A 24,721-nucleotide genomic window follows, 5' to 3' on the forward strand; every position below is an offset into this window, starting at 1 on the left:
TCATCAAAAATTGAATAAATGGGGTTCTTTGATATGCCAAATCTAACTGTGTATGTAGATTCTTCATTTTTGGTCCCGTTTTCAAATTGGCCTACATTAAGGTCCAAAGAGTCCAAAATTAAACTAAGTTTGATTTTAACAAAAATTAAATTCTTAGGCCTCTTTGATATGCTGAATCTAAACATGTACTTAGATTTTTGATTATGGGCCCAGTTTTCAAGTTGGTCCAAATCAGGATCTAAAATTATTATATTAAGTATTGTGGAATAGCAAGTCTTTTCAATTGCACAGTATTGTGCAATGGCAAGAAATATCTAATTTCACAATATTGTGAAATAGCAATTTATTTTTTTAATATGAGTTATCTTTCTTTGTCCAAAATAGTAAGCAAGAAATATCTTATTGCAAGATTTTTTTTTAATTGGAGTTATCTTTCTTTGTCCAGAATAAACTTAAATCTTTGTTATATACAATATACAATGTATATTCACTTTTTACTACCAACTGATAAATTTAAATAATCTTTACCATTCAGTGATAACAAGCAGTTTTTTTACATTTTATTTACAGTTTATTTTATGATGTATTTAAATGAGTAGTTATTGTTGCAAACTCCATTAGAATATTTTTATTGAGATTAGTTTTGGAATAAGGGAAAGGGGATGTGATTAAAAAATTGGGTTCAATTTTTCTCATTTGAAATTTCATAAATAAAAAGAAAATTTCTTCAAACATTATTTTGAGAGGATTAATATTGAACAGCATAGTGAATTGCTCTAAGAGAAAACAAAAATTTTAAGTTCATTAGAACACATTCATTCTGTGTCAGAAACCTATGCTGTGTCAACTATTTAATCACAATCCAAATTTAGAGCTGAATCCAGCTTGAATGTTGTGTCCATACTTGCCCCAACCGTTCAGGGTTCAACCTCTGCGGTCGTATAAAGCTACGCCCTGCGAAGCATCTGGTTTTTTTTTATTGAAATCAAATCTGATAATATGCAAAGTTATAAAAAGGGGTTAACTTTCATGATCATTATGGGAAGTTTTAGTTTCAAGTATGTAATTTTTTAATCAACAACAAATGGAAGTTTTTAACGACCTTGACTGGCTATACAGCCCTTGTACGGTCGACTTTTTTAATCAAGAGATATAGGTTATTTTTTATACAAGAAGGGAGATAACTTAAAATTCAATACTACAAGGGAGATAAATCAGATAATTAGTTATACTCTTTTTTGCTTGTTATGCAGTAAAAATTCCTTTTCCGCAAGAGATCTCTATTGAAATCTTTTTAAAAAAATAGTCATTTCTTATCTGTATTTTATAAATGATATAAAATAACATGACATTCATGATTTAATTTTCTATGTGTTAGATGAGTATTCTAAGTTCTTCAAAATTGTCAGTTGAATTATATTGAAATAGTTAAATTCAATAACTTTGATTTTAGTAAAGAAGGATTAACATGATTGAGGAAAATTGAAAAGTGACCTCTTTTTAAAAAATGTTTTATTCTCCTTTGAGTCAGAAACAGTTCCAGATTTGACAATGTTGTAAATATGCTATGTTTTTCTTTTTTCATGATTGCAGTTAACATTTTGTTTTTTTAACAGGGTGTTGGCGGTTTGTCAGGCTTGAGGGGACCTAGAGGATTGCCTGGATTTTTGGGCCCTATGGGTAGAGATGGACAAGTCGGATATTTTGGTGATAGAGGAGAATTTGGAGGCCAGGGAAATCAAGGAATTAGGGTTGGTATCATATACTTTGTATTTACCTTAAAAGACCAGAGTAAAATTAATTAATCTTACATTTATAATGTTTGATTAATTGTTACCTCTTAACACTTTCACTACTGATACAAGGATACATCAGCCCTGTGCATTGTGTATCCTCAAGGATACACTCGCTGCGAAAGGGTTAATAAACCATAAAGAGGTATAAGCCATAATTGAAAATTTGATAATTGTTGGACAAATATTTTATAGATAATTGTGTTTAGAACTGATAATAATATGTTTGAGTCTTACAGATTTCTTGGAATGTTATTCTAAATCATGGCATCATTTCTTTCCTACAGGGTGGAGCTGGTTCCCCAGGTTTTCCAGGTGTACCTGGTACCCCAGTAAGTATACATGTACTCTTATGGCATTTTTTCTTATGAACACTTCAAATTTTAACAATTCATCTTTTTTAAGATACTTAATTCTTAAATTGAGCTTACAAATTTTGGATTTTATATTCTGGATGAAAATATTCACATGTTTAATTGTATTGTGTTAAATTTAGTATGATGAAACAGTTTGATTATATTTTTTTCTTCTGAATTTGTGTTCCTTGTATAACATTTTGAAAAACAGTACGGTATTTTAAAAAGTAGAATTAGATATTAATAAATTGTTATGCCAAAATATGTTAAAAATTATCAGTTTTTAAAAGATAGTGAAATAAGACACAAAGTATGATTCATTTTTCAGCCAAGAAAAGTCAGCATTTGTAGTTGCTTCAGCCAAAAAAGATTACATATATAAAGTATGTTTTTACTTCATAATTGTATAATCATGATAATAGAATTGCCATTGAATAAACTTTAATGTTATTTACAGGGTATTGAAGGAATAGAGGGTATAGTTGGTCCACCTGGCTTTTCTGGCTGTAATGGAACTAAGGTAGGACAGCAAACATATATATGATGTCAATTATAACATTGATTCAATTGGTCATTTCAGAATCTAATGCATTCTATGTATTATTTTCAAAAGTGTACACCGAAACGTTTTGATTGGTTAAGAACGAACCAAACAATGGATATTCTACCTATGGTATTAAGTTGTTTTCATTTTGGTGAACAAACAATAAATAACCACAATCTTTTAGCTGAAAAAAACCCAACATATTTAAGGAATAACAGTACTGTAGTTGAAGAGTTGCCACCGTCAATTGTAGATTTGACGGTCGCAAATGCAGTTTTACTGGCAACGCATAGCGGAGACAGTAAAACGGAGATTTGCGACCGTCAAATCAAAATTGACGGTGGCAACTCTTCAACTACGGTACTGTTATTCCGATTCTAATGCATTACAAAAAGAAAAAATATGATAAAATTTGAAAAAATGTCTAAATTTGTCAAATAAAAAAAAATCCGTGAAACTTCATGAATGATTTTGGCACAAAGACGTCATGGCTAAACGTGACGTCATACACATGAAAACTTACAAACTGGAGGTTATTACGTTACTTGTACGCTTCAAATTCTGATAAAATTACATTAAAACAGCGAATTCGAGGTAGGTGTTGTTTTATTTTCGATAAATAGTAGTAATCGAACATTTGTTGATTCATCAATTCAAAATGGCGTGTTTCTCCTTAGTTACGCCTGGTCAACTGTGTATTTGACGACAACTTTTAGCCAATGAAAAAAATTGTTACATCCAAATTGCATTAGAATAAACTATTAGTGAAATCAAAACCGTATTTATACATTGTATTGATAGTCTAAGCATTTTCTCAGAGCCTACTTATCACTGCATATTTAGTCATAGTTAATTTACAGACTTTTTTGCATATAATGTATGTATGCTATTTTATTTTCAATATATGCAATTATACTTTCAGAATTAAAAAAAGTGAAACATATCTCTATTTCATCAGAAATTCTAATTTATTTCATTTATCATGTTTTAAGTCAATGGTTATAACAGAATAAATAATCCATATATCAAATATCAAGAAATTCTAATTTTTGACCTACCAACATTGATAATTAACTCAACATGCTCCAGCACTATTTGCATTCATGAACTATTGTGTTGATCTGTCACTTGTTGATATTTTTTTTTAATTCATGGATCAATTATTTTACAAATTATTTTGTACAAAAACATATTTGGTGGAGAAAATTAGCATTTAGCTAGTACCAGTAAGTAAATGAGAGATAAGCTGTAATTTATCTCAGACTTTTGGACTATTTTTAATCCATCTTTTTGTGTTATACAGGGTATAAGAGGAGGAGATGGTATCAATGGATTGCCTGGTCTACAAGGTTCAAGAGGACCATCAGGTCTTAGGGGTCCAAAGGTAATTTATTTATAAATGATTGTAATGGAATTAAAATAAAATTTGATGATATGTCAGAGACAACAACCTGACCAAAGAGTAGAAAACAGCCGAAGGCCACAAATGGGTCTTCATTACAGGGAGAAAATCCAGCAATCAGAAGCGTTATTTTGCTGGCCCCTAAACAAAAATGTGTACTAGTGATAATGGATGTCATACTTAACTCAAACACTGCGTTATTGAAAATAAAAAAAATATTTTAATAACTTATTAATGATCTACATCTAGTCTCCATTAAAAATGAAATTGTCATTTAAATTTAAGTATGAAATATTTGCATCAAAAACTGGATAAATGATGTTTATAATCATATTCTTTTTAGGGTGAAGAGGGAGATCTAGGATTTCCTGGATTAGGATTCAAAGGAGAGACTGGAGAACCAGGCCAGACAGGATTACAGGTCAGTATATAATATAATGGGAGAGGAATTTGTAATAAAGTGAAAAATCACTGATTTTATCCAATGCGAATTAAACTGTTATATTGCAATGTGCACATTATTATTTTCAAAATAAAAAATATTTGATTACAAAAAAAAAAAAAAAATTAGTTATTTACTATCCTTTATAATGGTTTGAATCTTTAAAATTACAAAGGTCATTAAAAGTGAAGCCATGTTTTTTGCAAGGAGTAAATTCTATTTTTGTTTTTTTGTTGATAACTTTTAAAGTATTCTTTGATAAAACAAATATTGGATGATTAATGCATTTGAATGGGGACAATTGTTGGAACCCCCTCCCCTTTTCAAAATGGCTGGATCGGCCCCTACAACATTCTACACTTATTTACCATAAAATATTACAAAAAGGGTGATAAAAGTGTCACATATTCCCCCAAATTTGGTTCAAACTACAATTTATATGGCTGTGAGAGATACCTTTTTTGTGATACTGTTGACATTACTCTATTAAATGATCAAATAAAAAATGGGTGTCTTTAGCCTAATCAAGAGCAAATATTACATACATAACATAACGTTAATGTTCCTATAAACCCACTATGAAGGCTATATTAATCTTCAGCTATCCATAAATGAATATTTAAAGCTCTGAATTATATGCAGGGACTGGAAGGGAGACCTGGTTATGATGGTGAACCTGGAATACAAGGAGATAATGGTTTACCGGTATGTATATCATGTGTAGGCTTAGTGCTGGAATTAAAGGAGATATAGGTATCCAAATATGTATATATATGTTTAGTGCTGGAATCAGAGGAGATAATGGTTTACCAGTAGGTATATCATGTATATGTTTAGTGCTGGAATCAGAGGAGATAATGGTTTACCAGTATGTATATCATGTATATGTTTAGTGCTGGAATCAGAGGAGATAATGGTTTACCAGTATGTATATCATGTATATGTTTAGTGCTGGAATCAGAGGAGATAATGGTTTACCAGTATGTATATCATGTATATGTTTAGTGCTGGAATCAGAGGAGATAATGGTTTACCGGTAGGTATATCATGTATATGTTTAGTGCTGGAATCAGAGGAGATAATGGTTTACCAGTATGTATATCATGTATATGTTTAGTGCTGGAATCAGAGGAGATAATGGTTTACCGGTAGGTATATCATGTATATGTTTAGTGCTGGAATCAGAGGAGATAATGGTTTACCAGTAGGTATATCATGTATATGTTTAGTGCTGGAATCAGAGGAGATAATGGTTTACCAGTATGTATATCATGTAAATGTTTAGTGCTGGAATCAGAGGAGATAATGGTTTACCAGTATGTATATCATGTATATGTTTAGTGCTGGAATCAGAGGAGATAATGGTTTACCAGTAGGTATATCATGTATATGTTTAGTGCTGGAATCAGAGGAGATAATGGTTTACCAGTAGGTATATCATGTATATGTTTAGTGCTGGAATCATAGGAGATAATGGTTTACCAGTAGGTATATCATGTATATGTTTAGTGCTAGAATCAGAGGAGATAATGGTTTACCAGTATGTATATCATGTATATGTTTAGTGCTGGAATCAGAGGAGATAATGGTTTACCAGTAGGTATATCATGTATATGTTTAGTGCTGGAATCAGAGGAGATAATGGTTTACCAGTATGTATATCATGTATATGTTTAGTGCTGGAATCAGAGGAGATAATGGTTTACCGGTAGGTATATCATGTATATGTTTAGTGCTGGAATCAGAGGAGATAATGGTTTACCAGTATGTATATCATGTATATGTTTAGTGCTGGAATCAGAGGAGATAATGGTTTACCGGTAGGTATATCATGTATATGTTTAGTGCTGGAATCAGAGGAGATAATGGTTTACCAGTAGGTATATCATGTATATGTTTAGTGCTGGAATCAGAGGAGATAATGGTTTACCAGTATGTATATCATGTAAATGTTTAGTGCTGGAATCAGAGGAGATAATGGTTTACCAGTATGTATATCATGTATATGTTTAGTGCTGGAATCAGAGGAGATAATGGTTTACCAGTAGGTATATCATGTATATGTTTAGTGCTGGAATCAGAGGAGATAATGGTTTACCAGTAGGTATATCATGTATATGTTTAGTGCTGGAATCATAGGAGATAATGGTTTACCAGTAGGTATATCATGTATATGTTTAGTGCTAGAATCAGAGGAGATAATGGTTTACCAGTATGTATATCATGTATATGTTTAGTGCTGGAATCAGAGGAGATAATGGTTTACCAGTAGGTATATCATGTATATGTTTAGTGCTGGAATCAGAGGAGATAATGGTTTACCAGTATGTATATCATGTATATGTTTAGTGCTGGAATCAGAGGAGATAATGGTTTACCGGTAGGTATATCATGTATATGTTTAGTGCTGGAATCAGAGGAGATAATGGTTTACCAGTATGTATATCATGTATATGTTTAGTGCTGGAATCAGAGGAGATAATGGTTTACCGGTAGGTATATCATGTATATGTTTAGTGCTGGAATCAGAGGAGATAATGGTTTACCAGTAGGTATATCATGTATATGTTTAGTGCTGGAATCAGAGGAGATAATGGTTTACCAGTATGTATATCATGTAAATGTTTAGTGCTGGAATCAGAGGAGATAATGGTTTACCAGTATGTATATCATGTATATGTTTAGTGCTGGAATCAGAGGAGATAATGGTTTACCAGTAGGTATATCATGTATATGTTTAGTGCTGGAATCAGAGGAGATAATGGTTTACCAGTAGGTATATCATGTATATGTTTAGTGCTGGAATCAGAGGAGATAATGGTTTACCAGTAGGTATATCATGTATATGTTTAGTGCTAGAATCAGAGGAGATAATGGTTTACCAGTATGTATATCATGTATATGTTTAGTGCTGGAATCAGAGGAGATAATGGTTTACCAGTAGGTATATCATGTATATGTTTAGTGCTGGAATCAGAGGAGATAATGGTTTACCAGTATGTATATCATGTATATGTTTAGTGCTGGAATCAGAGGAGATAATGGTTTACCGGTAGGTATATCATGTATATGTTTAGTGCTGGAATCAGAGGAGATAATGGTTTACCAGTATGTATATCATGTATATGTTTAGTGCTGGAATCAGAGGAGATAATGGTTTACCGGTAGGTATATCATGTATATGTTTAGTGCTGGAATCAGAGGAGATACAGGTTTCCAGGTATGTATATGTTTAGTGCTGGAATCAGAGGAGATAATGGTTTACCGGTATGTATATCATGTATATGTTTAGTGCTGGAATCAGAGGAGATAATGGTTTACCGGTAGGTATATCATGTATATGTTTAGTGCTGGAATACAAGGAGATAATGGTTTACCGGTAGGTATATCATGTATATGTTTAGTGCTGGAATCAGAGGAGATAATGGTTTACCGGTAGGTATATCATGTATATGTTTAGTGCTGGAATACAAGGAGATAATGGTTTACCGGTATGTATATCATGTATATGTTTAGTGCTGGAATCAGAGGAGATAATGGTTTACCGGTAGGTATATCATGTATATGTTTAGTGCTGGAATACAAGGAGATAATGGTTTACCAGTAGGTATATCATGTATATGTTTAGTGCTAGAATCAGAGGAGATAATGGTTTACCAGTATGTATATCATGTATATGTTTAGTGCTGGAATCAGAGGAGATAATGGTTTACCAGTAGGTATATCATGTATATGTTTAGTGCTGGAATCAGAGGAGATAATGGTTTACCAGTATGTATATCATGTATATGTTTAGTGCTGGAATCAGAGGAGATAATGGTTTACCGGTAGGTATATCATGTATATGTTTAGTGCTGGAATCAGAGGAGATAATGGTTTACCAGTATGTATATCATGTATATGTTTAGTGCTGGAATCAGAGGAGATAATGGTTTACCGGTAGGTATATCATGTATATGTTTAGTGCTGGAATCAGAGGAGATACAGGTTTCCAGGTATGTATATGTTTAGTGCTGGAATCAGAGGAGATAATGGTTTACCGGTATGTATATCATGTATATGTTTAGTGCTGGAATCAGAGGAGATAATGGTTTACCGGTAGGTATATCATGTATATGTTTAGTGCTGGAATACAAGGAGATAATGGTTTACCGGTAGGTATATCATGTATATGTTTAGTGCTGGAATCAGAGGAGATATATGTTGCCTATAAGTTATATGGTTCACTACTGACCCCTTACAGATCCATAGAGGGTTAGTAAAACCCATAGGGGGAGAGTTGAGAGGCCGAATCCCCTATGGATTTTTATTCACCCTTTATGGATCCGTAGGGGGACAGTAGTTGACCAAAAAACAAATTTATCGCACGCTGGACTTTTTCTACTGCATTTTGTTGAAAAATAAACAATGAAACACACAACATCATTAATAGATGACGTCAACATTAACGCGTCATGAACCCCCTATGAAATTTACTAACTCTCTACAGTTTCATAGGGGGTCACCATGTGACAGCGTTAAAAGAATCACAACATTTTACAATTTATCTAAGGTGCAATAAAGGTATGTATATGTAAAGTTTTTTAAATGAGTATAGAGCCTTAATTTCTATAGACATACAATTAAAAGGTTTAATCACAAAAATTCAGAAAGTCCATAATCACATGGCAAAATTAAATAACAAAACGCATCAAAAACGAATGGACAAGAACTGTCATATTCCTGACTTGGTACAGGCATTATCAAATGCTGAAATTGGTGGATTAAACCTGGTTTCAAAGCGCCTAAGGAGATGTTAGATTTACGTTAAATATATTTTCTAGGTTTTGCCAAATTGTCAGTAGACACATTTTATATAACAATTTTTGCAACAACTGAAAAATTACAACAGATTTTGAAACGTTAGCTCAATGCTCAAGTTTAGGTAACCTTAAGCTTGAGTACTACCACTGTACCAGTAATAAGAAATGATAATATTTCATGATGTTTAAGTTTGCTGAATTGTTGTGAATTGTTTTAGGGTATAGATGGTATGGAAGGTCAATCAGGTGCAAAAGGAGATATGGGAAGTCCAGCTGTAATAAGACTTCAGGGAGACAGGGTATGTATGATGAATAAAAGTAAGAAATTCCACCTAATTAAGGATATACAAATGTATTATATGGATGAAATTAAAAAGATCTAGAATTCAAAATTGATACATTAAGTCAGTAGAGCATTAGTTAAGATAAACTAAAAATATTGATAGGTTATGCAGTTCATTTTTTTATTATTTGTCATCTGCTTTTCTATCAGAAGTATCCATTAGGGCTAAAATGCAACAAATTCTTAACTAAAAACTGGATTCAGACTCGCAGTAAACATACAAATTTTTCTGGATTTTGACAATCAGAGAAGAAAAAAATTGCCAACCTTCTAACCCTATTTTTGGGGTAAAGATTGCATGGAGTGTTACTGACTTGATATCTAAATCTTCCAAAGCTTATCACTACTTTTTTGATACACAACATTCTATACATCCTGTCCATGAACAATTCCAGAAATTTATCAGATAATCAAGTCACAAAACAATATTACACCTGTCAAGAATTTTACATAGCTTTTGCAAGGTGCAGGAATCTGAGTTATCTCCCATTTTCCAGAATATTGAGATTGCAATATTCAATTTAAACTTCCCACTGATAAATTTTTAAAGCAATTTTTATCCTTCTGTGTTTACAAGCACTTTGATATAAATGCTGTAACTGGAACCACATACATACTTTTATCTGGCCTAATTATGATAATTGAAAATAATCAGCTGTCTAAGAAAAGTTAAACAACTATTTGACGTTTATATTTTGCTGGCTTCTTATAGATTTTATCCACTAATATTGTAGGGACAAAAAGGTGGTAGAGGACCTCCAGGTCCCCCAGGTAATAGTAATGATCAGACAGGGGGAGAGGGAACTGCAGTACCTGGTCTAACAGGAGACAATGGAGAGACCGGAGAGAAAGGAGCAACAGGACTGGGAGGTCTCCCTGGCAGTCGTGGAGAGGATGTAAGTAATTCTCTATTTCAAAGGACTAATAACTGCTTATTTATGACCCCATTCTATTGTTAGGTAGTTGTTGAACAGGAAATTAAGTTCAAATTGTAAGTATTTGTGAAGGCAAGTTTTAAAAGTAGAGCTTTAAAGTCTAATAAAACCAGAGTACAAATAAAAACCAGTCAGATACTGAAATCTTGCAAAATTTGCTGACCCAGGCAGTCAGTGACGAATTTCAGTGAACTTGTAAATTAGATTACACCAGTAAAATATGGGTCAGTTGAACTGTATATGCAGGAAATATTATGTTTGAAAAATGAAATTCATCTTAATTTGTGCTTTCTTACCAGGACAAGTTTATGGCTCTATCCAACAAAGCCTCTTCTTAGGTGTGAACTCAATTTCATGGGTTCAGTGATCTTCGTTACATTTTTGCTAGTTTCAGGCCTCAAATAGTTTGCTGTGAATAAGTAGCATACCACAATGTTTTTAAAGTTATAGAAAATTTTAAAGAAGCAATGGTTTTCTGAAAAATAATGAATTGTCAGTCTGCTTGTCTGCAGTACAGCTATTGTTCTTCAGCCTTTGACAATGAGCAAATTTGTTTGGTATAGTAAGCTGTAAAAGGCCCTGGTAAACAAAATGTGAAACATTACAACCGAGAAATCCTCTTTCTACATTTCACAAAAAAATCTTTAAAGAAAAACATACTAATAAGTTATGAACATTTCAGTATAACTACGATTAGTTTTTGTTTTTATATGCTAGTCATATATAACTTCAAATGGAAAATTTCAACCTCAAGTATATTGACAAATGAATTTCATATGATAATTGTTTGTCAACTTTATACATGATTAAGAATAAACTATAGATTTCTTATCACATGTCGTATTCTGTTTTTCTTAAGAAAACACTAAAGAATCACAGTACATATGTACAAGAAAGAATAGAAAAAGTCCTACTAATGATCAGATATTAAACTTATAAAATATATATATAAATATTCATAAAATATATAAACTTACTCTGAATATTTATATCATTAGAAAATAAGAAGATGTGGTATTATGGCCAATGAGACAACTACCGTAAATTTTGGTATATAAAATAATATTTTTTCTGAGAATCACTAGAGACAAGAGGGCATAGCTGTTAGCATATCATGTTCATTCATGTGGAGTATAAAATACAGGGAAAAACTTCTTCAGAAAAACATTGTAAAAAATCAATGACTATAAATAACATGTATAAACTGCTTCATTGATTGAATGATTGTTTGTTGCTTAATGTTCAGTGACAAATATTTTATGCATGTTTGGGACAAGAACAAGTTAACAAGAAATACAATAGATAGGTCATGTCATAATAGAGGCCATTCAGGATGATGGTTGGAGAAATTTGGACTGCCACTGAAAAATCAGGGTATATTGGGTAGGGACAGAAATTTTGCCTTGCAACAGGCCACCTACTGACCCCTCAAGTATAATTGTAAATATTGAACATAATATTTCAGGGAAGGAAAGGAATAGATGGAAATAAAGGGCCAGCAGGAGAACAAGGTCCAGAAGGTCGAAGGGTATGTATGTTTTAACTTCAGAATTATTTGGTCAACAAATCTTTGAACATTTTATTTCAGTAGAAAAGAACAAATAAAAAAGAAGAAAGAAATGAAGATATTGTATGATAATATTTTATTTTATTATTCCAATATTTTTAATGAAACCAATTTTGTATTTGTGAACTGCATTTTCAATGTAGCAAATTTTGAATTTGTTACATTTTGTTCCTGTATATTCCAAGAAAGACATTTTGGAAAGGTATTTTAAGTAAAGAGAATAGATAGTGACAAAAAAATGGGAGTTCTAAATTAACAATGTATACAACCAAAAAAACTATATTTGAATTGATATGTATTTTATAATTATATCTTTACATATGTATTTCTACAGGGTAAGAGAGGAAAAGATGGACCAACTGGGTCTTATGGTCCAAAAGGAATGGTTGGTGACAAAGGAAGGGAGGGTGTTGATGGATTTAAAGGAGTTAAGGTAAGCCAAAAGTAACCCAATTTATATCAATCCATTATCATCATAGATTTCTATGCCCCACTTATTATTATGCCCCTCTATTATTATGTTTTTCAGTCTGTTCATCATTTTGTTGGTTTATCAGTTCTTTTGTCTATCTGTCCCGCTTTAGGTTAAAGTTTTTGGTTAAGGTATAAGTTGAAGTCTTATCAACTTGAAACTTAGAGTTCATATTAGTCAATATCCTTAATTGATTTTCCATGGAATGGTAACGTTTTTGTCTGAAGCTCAGTCCATATGGTAAACTTGGATATGTATGAAAGCTTGTTTTGAAACTGAGACATTTTCACATATGTGGTTAAATTTTTGGGGTTCGAAGTGAGATAACTTTTTCCTTAGATTAGCATACCCTGAAAATCCTTTCATGATGCTGCTCCTCATGGTAAAAAATCCCCTTTTTAACACAACAAGTTCTTTGAAAATTTGATCCTTTGAACACATTTATTAGCTCCATAGTTTTTACACATTTATTCTATGTTTCTCTACATTCCATATCAACACTATTGGTTATGCTCAGTAACTTGTTGAAAATAGAAACATGTCCAATATCACTACACAGAGATTTTTTGTTTACACACAACTTTTGAGTTTCTCATTTTGATGTGCATTAGGGATATTGTCCCACATGTTCTATATGGTATGATGTTTCTAATTTTAATGCCAAATTTCAAGGCCCACATAGAAAATGATAGTTAGAGTGAAGCATCCATGTACTGTGGACACATTCTTGTTTAAGTAAATTTTGATAGGAGGGTTTGGATGGGTTTTATAGACTAAAGAATAATGACTAAAAATATAGTAAAGAGAGTAAAATCAGCCACAAAATAAATAAAAGCCAGGTTTGGGGTGTAAAAGTAAAAAAAAAAAGCTGAAATATTCACTCACACTTGAAGGAGTCATGACCTAGCTCTCCAATAATGATTTATTGTATTTTTACTATTTTCTTAGGGGATAACAGGAGATTCTGGAAGACAGGGAATCAGAGGAGATGAAGGACCAGTAGTATGTATTTTGCAAGAAACAATCTATTGAAAATATGCTGGTTTCTTTATTCTATTTTAAAGAAAAATATTTTTGTTATCTTTCTATATAATATTGTTTCTCTCAAACTCTGAATTGATTTATAAAAAAAGATGAAAATGTGTGAATTTATCAATAAGGTGGTACCTAACTCTACAGGGAGATAACTCTGTAAAATCAGCTAAATGTTTTAAATACGTTGTGTCGTTTAGGGAATATTAAGCTTCTAAATGATCAAAATAAGTGTTTGTCAAGCTGCTATATAACCAGTGTAAATTTTCTGATAAATTGGTTGGTTCAAATGTTTTGAAATTTTTATAATTTTGTCAAAGGGTCAAAGTAAATACTTTATCAAAATATTATAAAATTTAAATGAGCTAAATTAATTTTAGTGAAGGTGTTGGGTACCACTTTAAGTTTTAGTAGGTAGATGATAAGAAAGTTGTTTAGCTAGCCTGTTATGTCAGTAGAGCATAGCATCTTTTTGTCTTCATAGGGATATCCAGGAGATATTAGAAATGATCTAGATGGTCAGCCAGGTGCACAAGGACGTCCTGGAGATGTAGGTTTTACAGGAGAGAAAGGTTTCTCTGGACGAGATGGTGAAATAGGAATTTCTGGTCCACCTGGTGGGCCAGGTCTGCCTGGACTTGATGGATTACCTGGACTTCGTGGTGCAACAGGATTTTCTATTCCAGGAGAACCTGGAGAGAGAGGTAGGTATTTTTCTTTTACCATGTAATTCAAATTAATCAGACACAAATTTATAGGTGGAGGGCAGGGTTCCCAGGCCTTGCCTATATGGATATATGTATATGGTATATACTTTATACACTTATTGCATGTCCCACTCCAAGTGTTGATGACTTTGGCTGATATGGGCTTCCCCTATTTAAAAATCCTGGATACACATTATATATATAATTATTTTCTATGCATGAAAGAAAAATATAGACAATATTTCATAATATTTCTTTCTATTTCATCAAACTAGTTTTACTTTTATTATTTTTATCAATGTCATTTCAAATATAGATATTGGTTTAAATTTAGATTGATTTTGAAAAAATGCAAGTGTAAACAGAGTCTTGAGCCTCTAGATCTGTTACTAAAATGAAAATATTTAAAAAGATAAATTCTATATCAGTATGCAAAAGGGGTTATTCCAATAATAATTACAATTAGGTCAATTATTTTCAAAGTGTTTACCTCAATGATTAACTCAACTCTAGAAATGATTTAACATTATGGATTTCTGAAAATGAAAAATTTAGTGCTGTGTAAATAGATCTTTAATTGTGAGCTGAACTTTGCCACATCTGATCTGTTTTGTTCAGGCTTGAGAATAAAAGAAAAAATGAAACATACTAATAATTGGATTATGGTAATTTTTACCGTAAATCCCTAACTAAGCATGTTTACTAGTATATTCTGAAGCACATTTCAGCACAGTATATTTGCAAGCTCTTCTCAAGATAAGTTTTGTTATTTAAATGTTTTTCTTTTCCATTTTAGGAGGCTTTGGTGGTAACGGAAATCCAGGTCTTCCTGGAACTCTTGGACAGAAGGGTCAAACTGGAGTCCCTGGTAGTCCAGGACGTGATGTAGTAGGTGAGCCAGGGTTCAGAGGTCGACCTGGTCGTGATGGTGTCAATGGTATTTCTGGACGTCCAGGAGATGATGGATTTCCTGGTTTGCCTGGTATTCCTGGAATTGGTCTTGATATCACTGGTCCACAAGGGTCACCTGGATTGTTTGGTGAGCGAGGTGATGGTGGAGATTACGGTCGGGATGGTCTCCCTGGAATACCTGGGTTAAAAGGTAATATCATGATTTCAAATTATTTGCTTTCCTTTAATTCTACTACTGTGAATTCATTAATATTTGTTGGATACCAATTTTGGTGGATTTTGTGAGTATATGTGAACCATGATTTCAAATTTTCGACAAAATACAAATTTTATTAAGGCTTTGTATGCAGAGATTGCTTAACCACCAAATTAAATATCCAGGAAAACGTAAGTTTATCTCAATCCAATTTTAGTGGTTTTCATAGGTACAGGTGAATCACAAATTTAAATGTTCAACAAATTACAAATTTTCTATCTGGTTGTATGCAGACTTAGGCAAAACCATGAAATTACAACTCCAAGAAAAAGCAAGTTTTTCTCAATCCACGAAAATTGATACCAATAAGTTTTTCCATGGCTAAATTTAGATTCTATCATGGCCACATATTTGACCCAACCACTAGTGATTAGGGTATGAGTTAAGCTCTCAACATGACTTAAGAAAGTTAAAGAGTTATGCCCCTTGGAAATATAAAATATGAGCAACTTTGGGGACATTGGAACACAGTTTTTTATTTTTTTTTATTATTTAACACAAGTTTGTTGGTTTGTGTATTCTTTTTAGATCAAGATAATAAAAAGTGTAAACACATCTGTACACAACATGTAAATAACTTTATATTTGTTATGATTTACAGGAGGTAGCGGAGAGGATTGTGGAATATGTCCAGGTGGAGCACAAGGATTCAAAGGAGAATCTGGATTACCTGGTCTTCCTGGTAAGATGTTTTTTACAAACAAAAATCTTTATGATGCCAAAATTGGTTAATTTGTTTGATTGGAAATTACTTCTTTAAAACATATTGATGTAGAAATAGTTACAATGTAGTTTATCTGTATATTTCATTTCCACACAAAGCTGTTTGTTATGACCAGTCTATTTCTTGACCATCGTTCTTTTTTTAACAGCTGTCATTCATTTCGTAAAAATTGGGGTGTTTTTTTTAATGACTTTTACTAACAAACAAGAAAAAAAAATCTTTCTATTTGAAATGTATGAAAAACAACAATATCATATGACAAGTTCAGTTAGTTCAGGACAAAGTCTCAATATTTTTATTCAGAAGTTTGATAATGAAACACTAAGGGCAAATCTTTTAAACATTGTCTTGTCCAAACATGATAGAAAATTATCATCAATATCTTCTTGATATATTTAGGACTTGAAGGACTTGATGGTTTACCAGGATTACCTGGACAGAAGGGTCAGTCAGGAGTACCTGGTAATACAGGAAATTCTGGTGCTGATGGAAACCAGGTGAGCTAAATTTATTTTAACTAGGCTATTCAATAGACAACTTTCAAGTTTGATGCATTTCCGTCAAAAACTCTGGTTTTAGTGAACATCATTTGTGCATTTAAGGGGCGTCGTCACTTCCATTTAATGTTGAGCCAGTGGTTGGAGTACTATACTTCTATATTGTACGAATTATTTGGCAAATTGAATTCTCAAAATTGACAATCATCACTGCTGCCATTAGGGAATTGTCATTAAGTACCTACAGAAAAACCATTATTTCTAGTTTATCCTACAAAATGACAATCACTAAGACGCTTGATGAATGTAAATAGGGCAGGGATACAGGCGATCCCCTCTATCTGGTAAATGACGTCATAAAGGCGCACATAATTCAAATTGAAGAGTTTGTACTGGTTACGGATGAACTCAAAAGTGGTCTATTGGCTTTATTTTAAGGGGTATTAATTATATTTTGTCTCCTTTATGAATTTAATTAATAATTTTGAGTTATTATCACTACAAAAGTCTAAAAGTCTGAAAAGACCAGTTTTTGTCTTGATTTGCATGAACTTTTACTCGACATTCTCCAAAAGTATGACTTGTGTCTTAATTTTTCTTGACAAATTCTCATTTATTTCAAATTTGTATGAAATTTACTTGACATATTCTTGACATTCTGAAAAGGTATTAAAATTTCTTGACAAATTCTTGACATTTGAATACTGTCTTAAAATTTCTCGACATATTCTTGACATTCTTATTTTTTCTCAGTATGGCTTGACGTAACATTTGGAATTGTTTCTTAAATTTACTTGACAGTTCTCAGTTTTACAAATATTTAATCTTTATTTCTCTTTACATAATGTACTGTTGTTTCAAGTTACACTTCTTACAACAAAAAATGAAAATTGGGCATGTAAAATAATTGAAAATTTGGGTATCAAAATGTTTTGTACAAATGCAAATGTGGCTATAAAATCTAATGTATAAAATAACTTAAATGTGGATATGTTGATATAAAACAATTTAAATGTTTTTTTTTTTTAAATTACAAATTTTGATTCCTAAATCTTATAAATTAAATGATTTAAACCAATCATAATGTAGACATATTTAATTCTACATTCATAATATTCAATATTTATATGGTAAATAACTATATTGTCCAAAAATGTGGTTTATATAAAAAGTAAATTATGATGATATACAAATCATTCATTAACAGATAAAAAATTTCTGTAATGTCATCTGTTGGAATATATATTAAGTATTACACATAAACAGGATGTTCCCCATAAAATTAAGGTATTCATACCCCAGAATACACACAACTGTTGAGAAATTACTGATTTACCTGTAATCAGCCATACAACTTATCAGTTGACCAACCATGCACCATGCCACTACAATTTCAAAATTTTGTTAATAGATGAAAATGATGAAAATCATCATTTTGATGAAAAATTCAAAAATTTAACACTCCAATTTGAATAAAAAATGTTTTTGAGTTGTTCTAAAAAAATAATAAGTTTTTTTTAATCAAGAACAAATTTTTTGACCTACACACCCCCCCCCCCCCCCCCATCTTTTTTTAGCCACATAAACCTAAAAGATGAATTATGGGGTCCAAAAGAGACATATTATAAACTGCCTACAAGACACCTATTTTAGTATTAAAGCATATTTGACTGGCAGTTTTGCGAATTGCAAAAATCTAAATGCTGTTTGTCAGTTTTTTCGACTTATATTCGAAGTTAAAACAATCAAAACTTAACTATATTCGGATAATTCAGGGTATTCCAATTTAGGTGAACCAAAAGGGTATTTTACTATACCAAATTAATCCTTGATTCTTCAAAGTTTAGTTTTGCCATAATAAAAAGGAGTATATAACAGCAATAAAATTTCATAAACAGTGCAGAATAAGTCTGTACAAATTTCAGGCGAAATTTATTCTGTTGAGAAAGTGTCAAGACATATTTCAGACTGTCAAGAATGTGTCGAGACATATTCAGACATTATTTAGAATGTCAAGAATATGTCAAGACATATTAAGACATTATTAAGAATGTCAAGAATATGTCAAGACAGATCAAGACAAAATTAAGACAGTCAAGAATTGGTCGAGACTAATCCAGACTCTTATCAGATGATACAGGAAGTGTCGAGACATTTTAAGACAATGTTCATACTGTCAAGACACTTGTCAAGAAAATCAAGAACCTTATTAGACAAATTAATACTATGTCAAGAATTTTTAAATATTATTTAGACAAATTAAGAATGTCAAGTAAAAATTCATGCAAATTCAGACAAAAACTGGTCTTTTCAGACTTTTTGACTTTTGTAGTGTATCCAGTGTTGCATTATGTACTATTAAAACTTGATAACTTAAATGCCTTGGTGTAACTGTAAAAAAAAAAAAAATGATTCTCAGGTGATTGACACAGCCTTCTTGGAGCCATTAGTAAGACAATATGAGGCCAAAATGTTAAATGGCCTTTAAGTGATCTGTATATAAATTGTCTGAGAACTACAGAAATAGAATTACAGAAATAGAATTACAGAAATAGAATTACAGGAATAGAAATACAGAAATAGAATTACAGAAATAGAATTACAGGAATAGAATTACAGAAATAGAATTACAGAAATAGAATTACAGGAATAGAATTACAGAAATAGAATTACAGAAATAGTTTATATATGGGAAGATATCATTTGTTTAAATATATACATGTTTTCTGTACAGGGCCGACCAGGACGTCCTGGTGAAGAAGGGTCAACAGGACTTAAGGGTTTCCCTGGTGATGTCATAAATCCTAACCCAAACAAAATATACAGAGGGGAGGCAGGAGAGCCAGGAAGATTTGGATTACCTGGAATGGCAGGAAGTCCAGGTGAAGCAGGTGAAAGAGGAAATATTGGCCTGTCAGGACTACCTGGATTAAAGGTAAGATAAGATCATAAAATGCAAGACTCATGAAATTCAATGGACTTATAATAGCTTTGTAGCCAAAAAAAAATCATCTTGAATGTTGTGGATTTTCCAAAGTTTGCATATAAGCCTTATATTAAATTTGTTATTTATTGAGAGTTGAAATTGAAATTCCTGGTACATATATCAATACAAAATCATGAATAGTAATGAACCCACAGTATATTTACATTCTGTTCATTTATGAATAAAAATTAATATGAGTTTATTAGTTTTGTAGAATTTGACTATTTTTGCTCTTTCAATGGCAATTTAAGGGCTCTCATTACCAATATACCTACTTCTTTTCACGAAAAATAGTAAAACTAGAATAATGCTCTTTTTAAACTCTTGATATTAGTAATTTGACTAGATATAATATGTGATCTGTTTAGGGAGATGCTGGTAGTGATGGATTTGATGGATTAGACGGTTTGCCAGGTCTTCCAGGTGAACCTGGATTCAAGGGAGAATTAGGAGATTCAAACCCAGGAACTAATGGATTCCAAGGACTTAAGGGATTAGCTGGATTCGATGGCTCACCCGGTGCAAATGGACGTAAAGGTTGGTAAATGTTTAATATTGCTAAAAATATACATTATGTAGGCTATTTAAATTTGAATGCATTAAATTCTTTTTGTAACTCCCTTAAATATTTTTCTTTTTTTCTTTAATATCTAATGATTTTGAAAATTTCTAAATATTTATTTATTATTAATTAAAATTAACTTTTCACTAGCTAAATTGTACAACAGGGGGATTAAGACAGAAAGAATAATAAAACAGATTAGCCATCTATTCAAATTTTAACCCTCTCTGACGGGATGAGCCCTCTGATGAAAAATGGTTTCATCAAAAACTAATCTGTGCTATGTTATCATTGAAATCTTCTTAGTAGAGAGATTAAAAAAATTCTTTACTGATTTTTATACCCCCGCTTTAAAAAAGGGGGGTGGTTTACTGTTTTACCTCTGTCTGTCCTTCCGTCAGTCCGTCCGTCCCATGAATATTTTTCGTCGCATTTTTCTCAGGAACTACAATACAAGGATTTCTGAAATTTGGTTTCAGGGTTTATCTAAGTCAGCTATACGGTGTGATGCGTTTTCAGATTGATCACTTGGCAACTTCCTGTTTACCGAACACTTGTATGATTTTACACATGATAGCCAAGTTGAAAATTTTCGTCACATTTTTATCTACAACTATCAGGAACTACAATACAAGGATTTCTGAAATTTGGTTTCAGGATTTATATAAGTCAGCTTTACTGTGTGATGCGTTTTCAAATTCATCACTTGACAACTTCCTGTTTACCGAACACTTGCATATTTTTACACTATTAATATTAACCACTTGCGGCGGGGGTATCATCAGTGAGCAGTAGCTCGCAGTTTCACTTGTTCATAATGTGTAACTTAATTATTCAACTAAAGTTGCAAAACTATTTGTATTGTTTCGATTTAGTGCTTCCCTTTGGAATAGAAAGAGATGTGGAATATACTTTAACATAGCGACACAATAAAACCTATAAGGGCATCTGGAGGTCATGTATTATTTTGTCTTCTTTTGTTCATTCTGTAATTTTTTGGCCATGTTGTTCGAAGTTGGAAATAGGCTGATATTAGGATACTAGCCTTCTTCAGTTTATCTTTTACTTGTCTAACTACATGGTAGACATTTAAATTTCCCAACCAATAAGATTTTATAGATTTAGTTCCTTGTTTACAAATATCTTGAAGCTCTTTACTGTAATTAAAGTATAAACACTTATACAAAATGCAAAAAAGTCCTAAATTATGCACCTACATTAACTTTTTAAAATAGGCTAATTCTAACATCTCCTTTGTTAAGAGGGGTGTAAAGGGGGGTATCTGCATGGAAGAAAGTGAAATGAAATTGCCATTTTACAATGAACGAAAAGTTTAAAAAATCTTTCACATTGATCCTTTTACCGATTTCAAGAAACATGGTGAATAACAAACATTGGCAACAAAATGGCAAAACACGTTACCAAAATAACCCTTTACCACCCTCTGTTATCAAAGTGGCCATATAGGAGGAGACTTCCTTCAAATCGAATTTTATACCTTCCTTCATACTTACAATGTTTTCTATTGACAATATATTGATGAGAATGTGAAATCTGTTCTAACCAATTGATTTCTAATTTACAACAGGTGTTAAAGGAGAGCCATCACAGCCTTGGGTTAACCCTAATACAAACATAAAGGGAGAACCAGGAGAACAAGGAGAACCCGCAGCGGACGGTAGTGATGGATTCCCTGGTCAAAAAGGTAACATTTTAGCTTTTGTTTTAAATCAGGATTTTGTTCATCATTTTGACAATCTATATTTGTTCTGCCTAACAGACAAGGGGTACAATCAAAATCACATGATGGATATACACATACCGGAAGTTACAGTCGAACTCACTGCTTGAAAGGTTAGTAGTTGCATTTTCTTGTTTATATCAATTAAATTTTGTTTAATAAGTTGGCACACCGAATGTCGGATAGTATGTTGTTTTAAAATACACAATTGTGTTTGATAGAAAGGGTGCAGTTATTGCATACACTTCGACACAGTTATCTGGTGAAATTTTGGAACTGTGTCGAAGTGTTAGCATTTACTGCATGCTTTCCAGCAAGGATAGTTGTGTTTTTCAAAACTAGATAGTATCCGACATTCGGTGCACTACCTTATTTATTAAATTTTATTGATATAAACAAGTAAATACGACTACTTCGCTTTCAAGTGGTCTGCTCGACTGTTACATCCGGTGTGTGTATATCCATCCAAGGTTTTGATTGTACCCCTTGACAGAAGTTTCCCTGGAAACTTTGTAAAAACTATGCCATAATGGAACAAATATTCTTTAACCTTTATTCTATTAGAACAATTCTGCCATATAAGTAGCTTTAGGCAAGGCTGATGAGAATTGAACAAGGTGTTTGCATTTGGTCCATCTATCAGATTCCTACATTTTGTACATGCCAATTGAGCTATTCTCATCACTTGGCTTTGGTCTTCCTTTGTCATCTTTTTACTTTTTCAAAATAATCTCCTCTAAAATAATTGGGCCAATTGTAACCAAATTTAGCAACAACATGATTGGAGTATCTACTTCAAAAGTTGTGAAAGGTGATTCGGCCTGCCAACTGACAAGGCCATCAAGAGAAAAATAGAACCTGTCGGGGAAAACATTTTTTTGTCTTTTATCTTGAAAATTCTTTAGATAGAGAAAATATGACTATGGAAAACATGTTTTACCATTCATTTATATCAAAACTGTTATACCTCTTTTTATAGGAGTTATTGACTTTTAAAATAAATGATGAATTTTCCCAAATTTTCCATTTGCCTATTTTATAAAATTTGAAATCTAAGATAGATATAGAAAAAGTCATGATATCAAAACAAGATTTACAAATAAGTCAAACATTGGTGTAAATTGACACCTTATAGAAGGGGGTCTCATTGGGGGGTACTGATCCCAGATCCCGCTTACTGTTTTGTCAGATTCCTTTATCCCGCTTACACTATGATTGTAAGCAATTCTAAATTTTTTTGTCATTTCCCGGGTCCCGCAAGAACTCATTTCCCGTTTTCACGCAACAATAATTTGACTTTCACGTGTCACGCTTACAAAAAATCAGCAATCCTGTGTCACGCTTAGACCTCAATGAGACCCACATAGAAGTTATTGCGCCTATAATGAAGACGTTTACCATGTCTTGTTGTTTTTGTCTTTTATCTTCAAATATATAACGGGATAGATAGAAAATTTAAAGTCAAACAGGATCATTAAGACAAGATCTTTCAATAAGTCATTATTGCCAAATTTGTTAATTGGTTCCTTACAGAGGTATTGCCCTTTGATAAAGACTTTTTTTTCTATCTTTTTGTGTTTTAGGCAAAAACTATAAAAGCAAGAAGGATTTGTAAACAGAAAACAATAATATCAGTAATACAAGACATAAAAAAAAATTAAAGTGATGAATTATATTGTTGCCTAAAATGTAGGATAGAGCCCTCATGAAGTTTCTATTGCACATGTCAATTAAGCTTCTCCTCAATTATTGAGGTTCGGTGACTTGTTGAAATCAACATGAAAGTGTTGGTACTATGAGTAATAGTTTGACTTTATATGGTCAATAAAATACTTGAAAACTGTACTTGTACATTTGACAGGGGTGAATTGACCTTAGTCTCTTTTCATGGTACATTCATCAACATTAAGATTTCATTTAAGGGTAATTTTCTAATTTATGAATAATCAGTTATATTTAGTTTTAGGATTGTATATTTAGTGCAAAGGAAAATCTATGATAGCTGTCTGGTGATCAAAATAAATGTCAGGTTGCCAAACATAACAATGTCTTTCTATGATTTTAGGACAATCAGGAGAGCCAGGCGAGATGGGAAGACCCGCTTCTAATGGACTACCTGGTTTAAAGGGAGGACCTGGATTTGATGGGTTACCAGGAACAGGTGGCCAAAATGGACCCAAAGGATATCCTGGAATCCCTGGTGATGCTGGCTTACCAGGTATTCCAGGAAACTCTGGTCCACCTGGAGAAGATGGATTACCTGGTTTCAAAGGACCACCTGTATGTCAATATCCAATTTATTTTATGCTTTTTTTTTTAAACAACCAATAAAAAGATATTTACATTTGATATTTGATGAAGAATTTTAATTATAGAAATTATAGTAAAACCAAAAAACAGTAACTAAAAAATACAAAACCTTTAACAATTATCCTTTAAGAATCTTAAAAGCAAGTTAGTAGAAGTACTGAATAAACTTTTTAAATTCTTCTTCAAACCAAATACATGCTTCTCCGCACCCCATCCCCCCCTCCTTTTCAAAATATCCATATATGTATTTCCTTTGAATATACATATTTACATTTAATCCCTGTCTAAAATCAACTTGCATAGCTTTACATATAACTTGATGAATTTCATTTTAAAGT

At 32.2% G+C, this 24,721-nt stretch overlaps 1 protein-coding gene across 2 annotated transcripts in view; it reads left to right on the top strand.

The window, feature by feature from the left end:
• Nucleotides 1-24,721, top strand: part of LOC134711517 (collagen alpha-2(IV) chain-like) — a 55,705-nt gene that overhangs the window by 12,015 nt on the left and 18,969 nt on the right. For both annotated transcript variants that reach the window (XM_063572146.1, XM_063572145.1), the window contains 19 exons: nt 1,617-1,751; nt 2,081-2,125; nt 2,607-2,669; nt 3,997-4,077; nt 4,439-4,516; nt 5,180-5,242; nt 9,558-9,638; nt 10,417-10,578; nt 12,083-12,145; nt 12,519-12,617; nt 13,605-13,658; nt 14,173-14,392; nt 15,192-15,497; nt 16,165-16,245; nt 16,687-16,784; nt 19,519-19,719; nt 20,139-20,307; nt 21,921-22,037; nt 24,139-24,353. In XM_063572146.1, coding sequence (XP_063428216.1) covers nt 1,677-1,751; nt 2,081-2,125; nt 2,607-2,669; nt 3,997-4,077; nt 4,439-4,516; nt 5,180-5,242; nt 9,558-9,638; nt 10,417-10,578; nt 12,083-12,145; nt 12,519-12,617; nt 13,605-13,658; nt 14,173-14,392; nt 15,192-15,497; nt 16,165-16,245; nt 16,687-16,784; nt 19,519-19,719; nt 20,139-20,307; nt 21,921-22,037; nt 24,139-24,353 — 2,271 coding nt within the window. In that variant the 5' untranslated portion in view covers nt 1,617-1,676. The remainder of the gene's footprint in view (nt 1-1,616; nt 1,752-2,080; nt 2,126-2,606; nt 2,670-3,996; nt 4,078-4,438; nt 4,517-5,179; nt 5,243-9,557; nt 9,639-10,416; nt 10,579-12,082; nt 12,146-12,518; nt 12,618-13,604; nt 13,659-14,172; nt 14,393-15,191; nt 15,498-16,164; nt 16,246-16,686; nt 16,785-19,518; nt 19,720-20,138; nt 20,308-21,920; nt 22,038-24,138; nt 24,354-24,721) is intronic.

Source organism: Mytilus trossulus, chromosome 3, assembly GCF_036588685.1.
Source record: "Mytilus trossulus isolate FHL-02 chromosome 3, PNRI_Mtr1.1.1.hap1, whole genome shotgun sequence".
In the NCBI taxonomy this organism is placed as follows: domain Eukaryota; kingdom Metazoa; phylum Mollusca; class Bivalvia; order Mytilida; family Mytilidae; genus Mytilus; species Mytilus trossulus.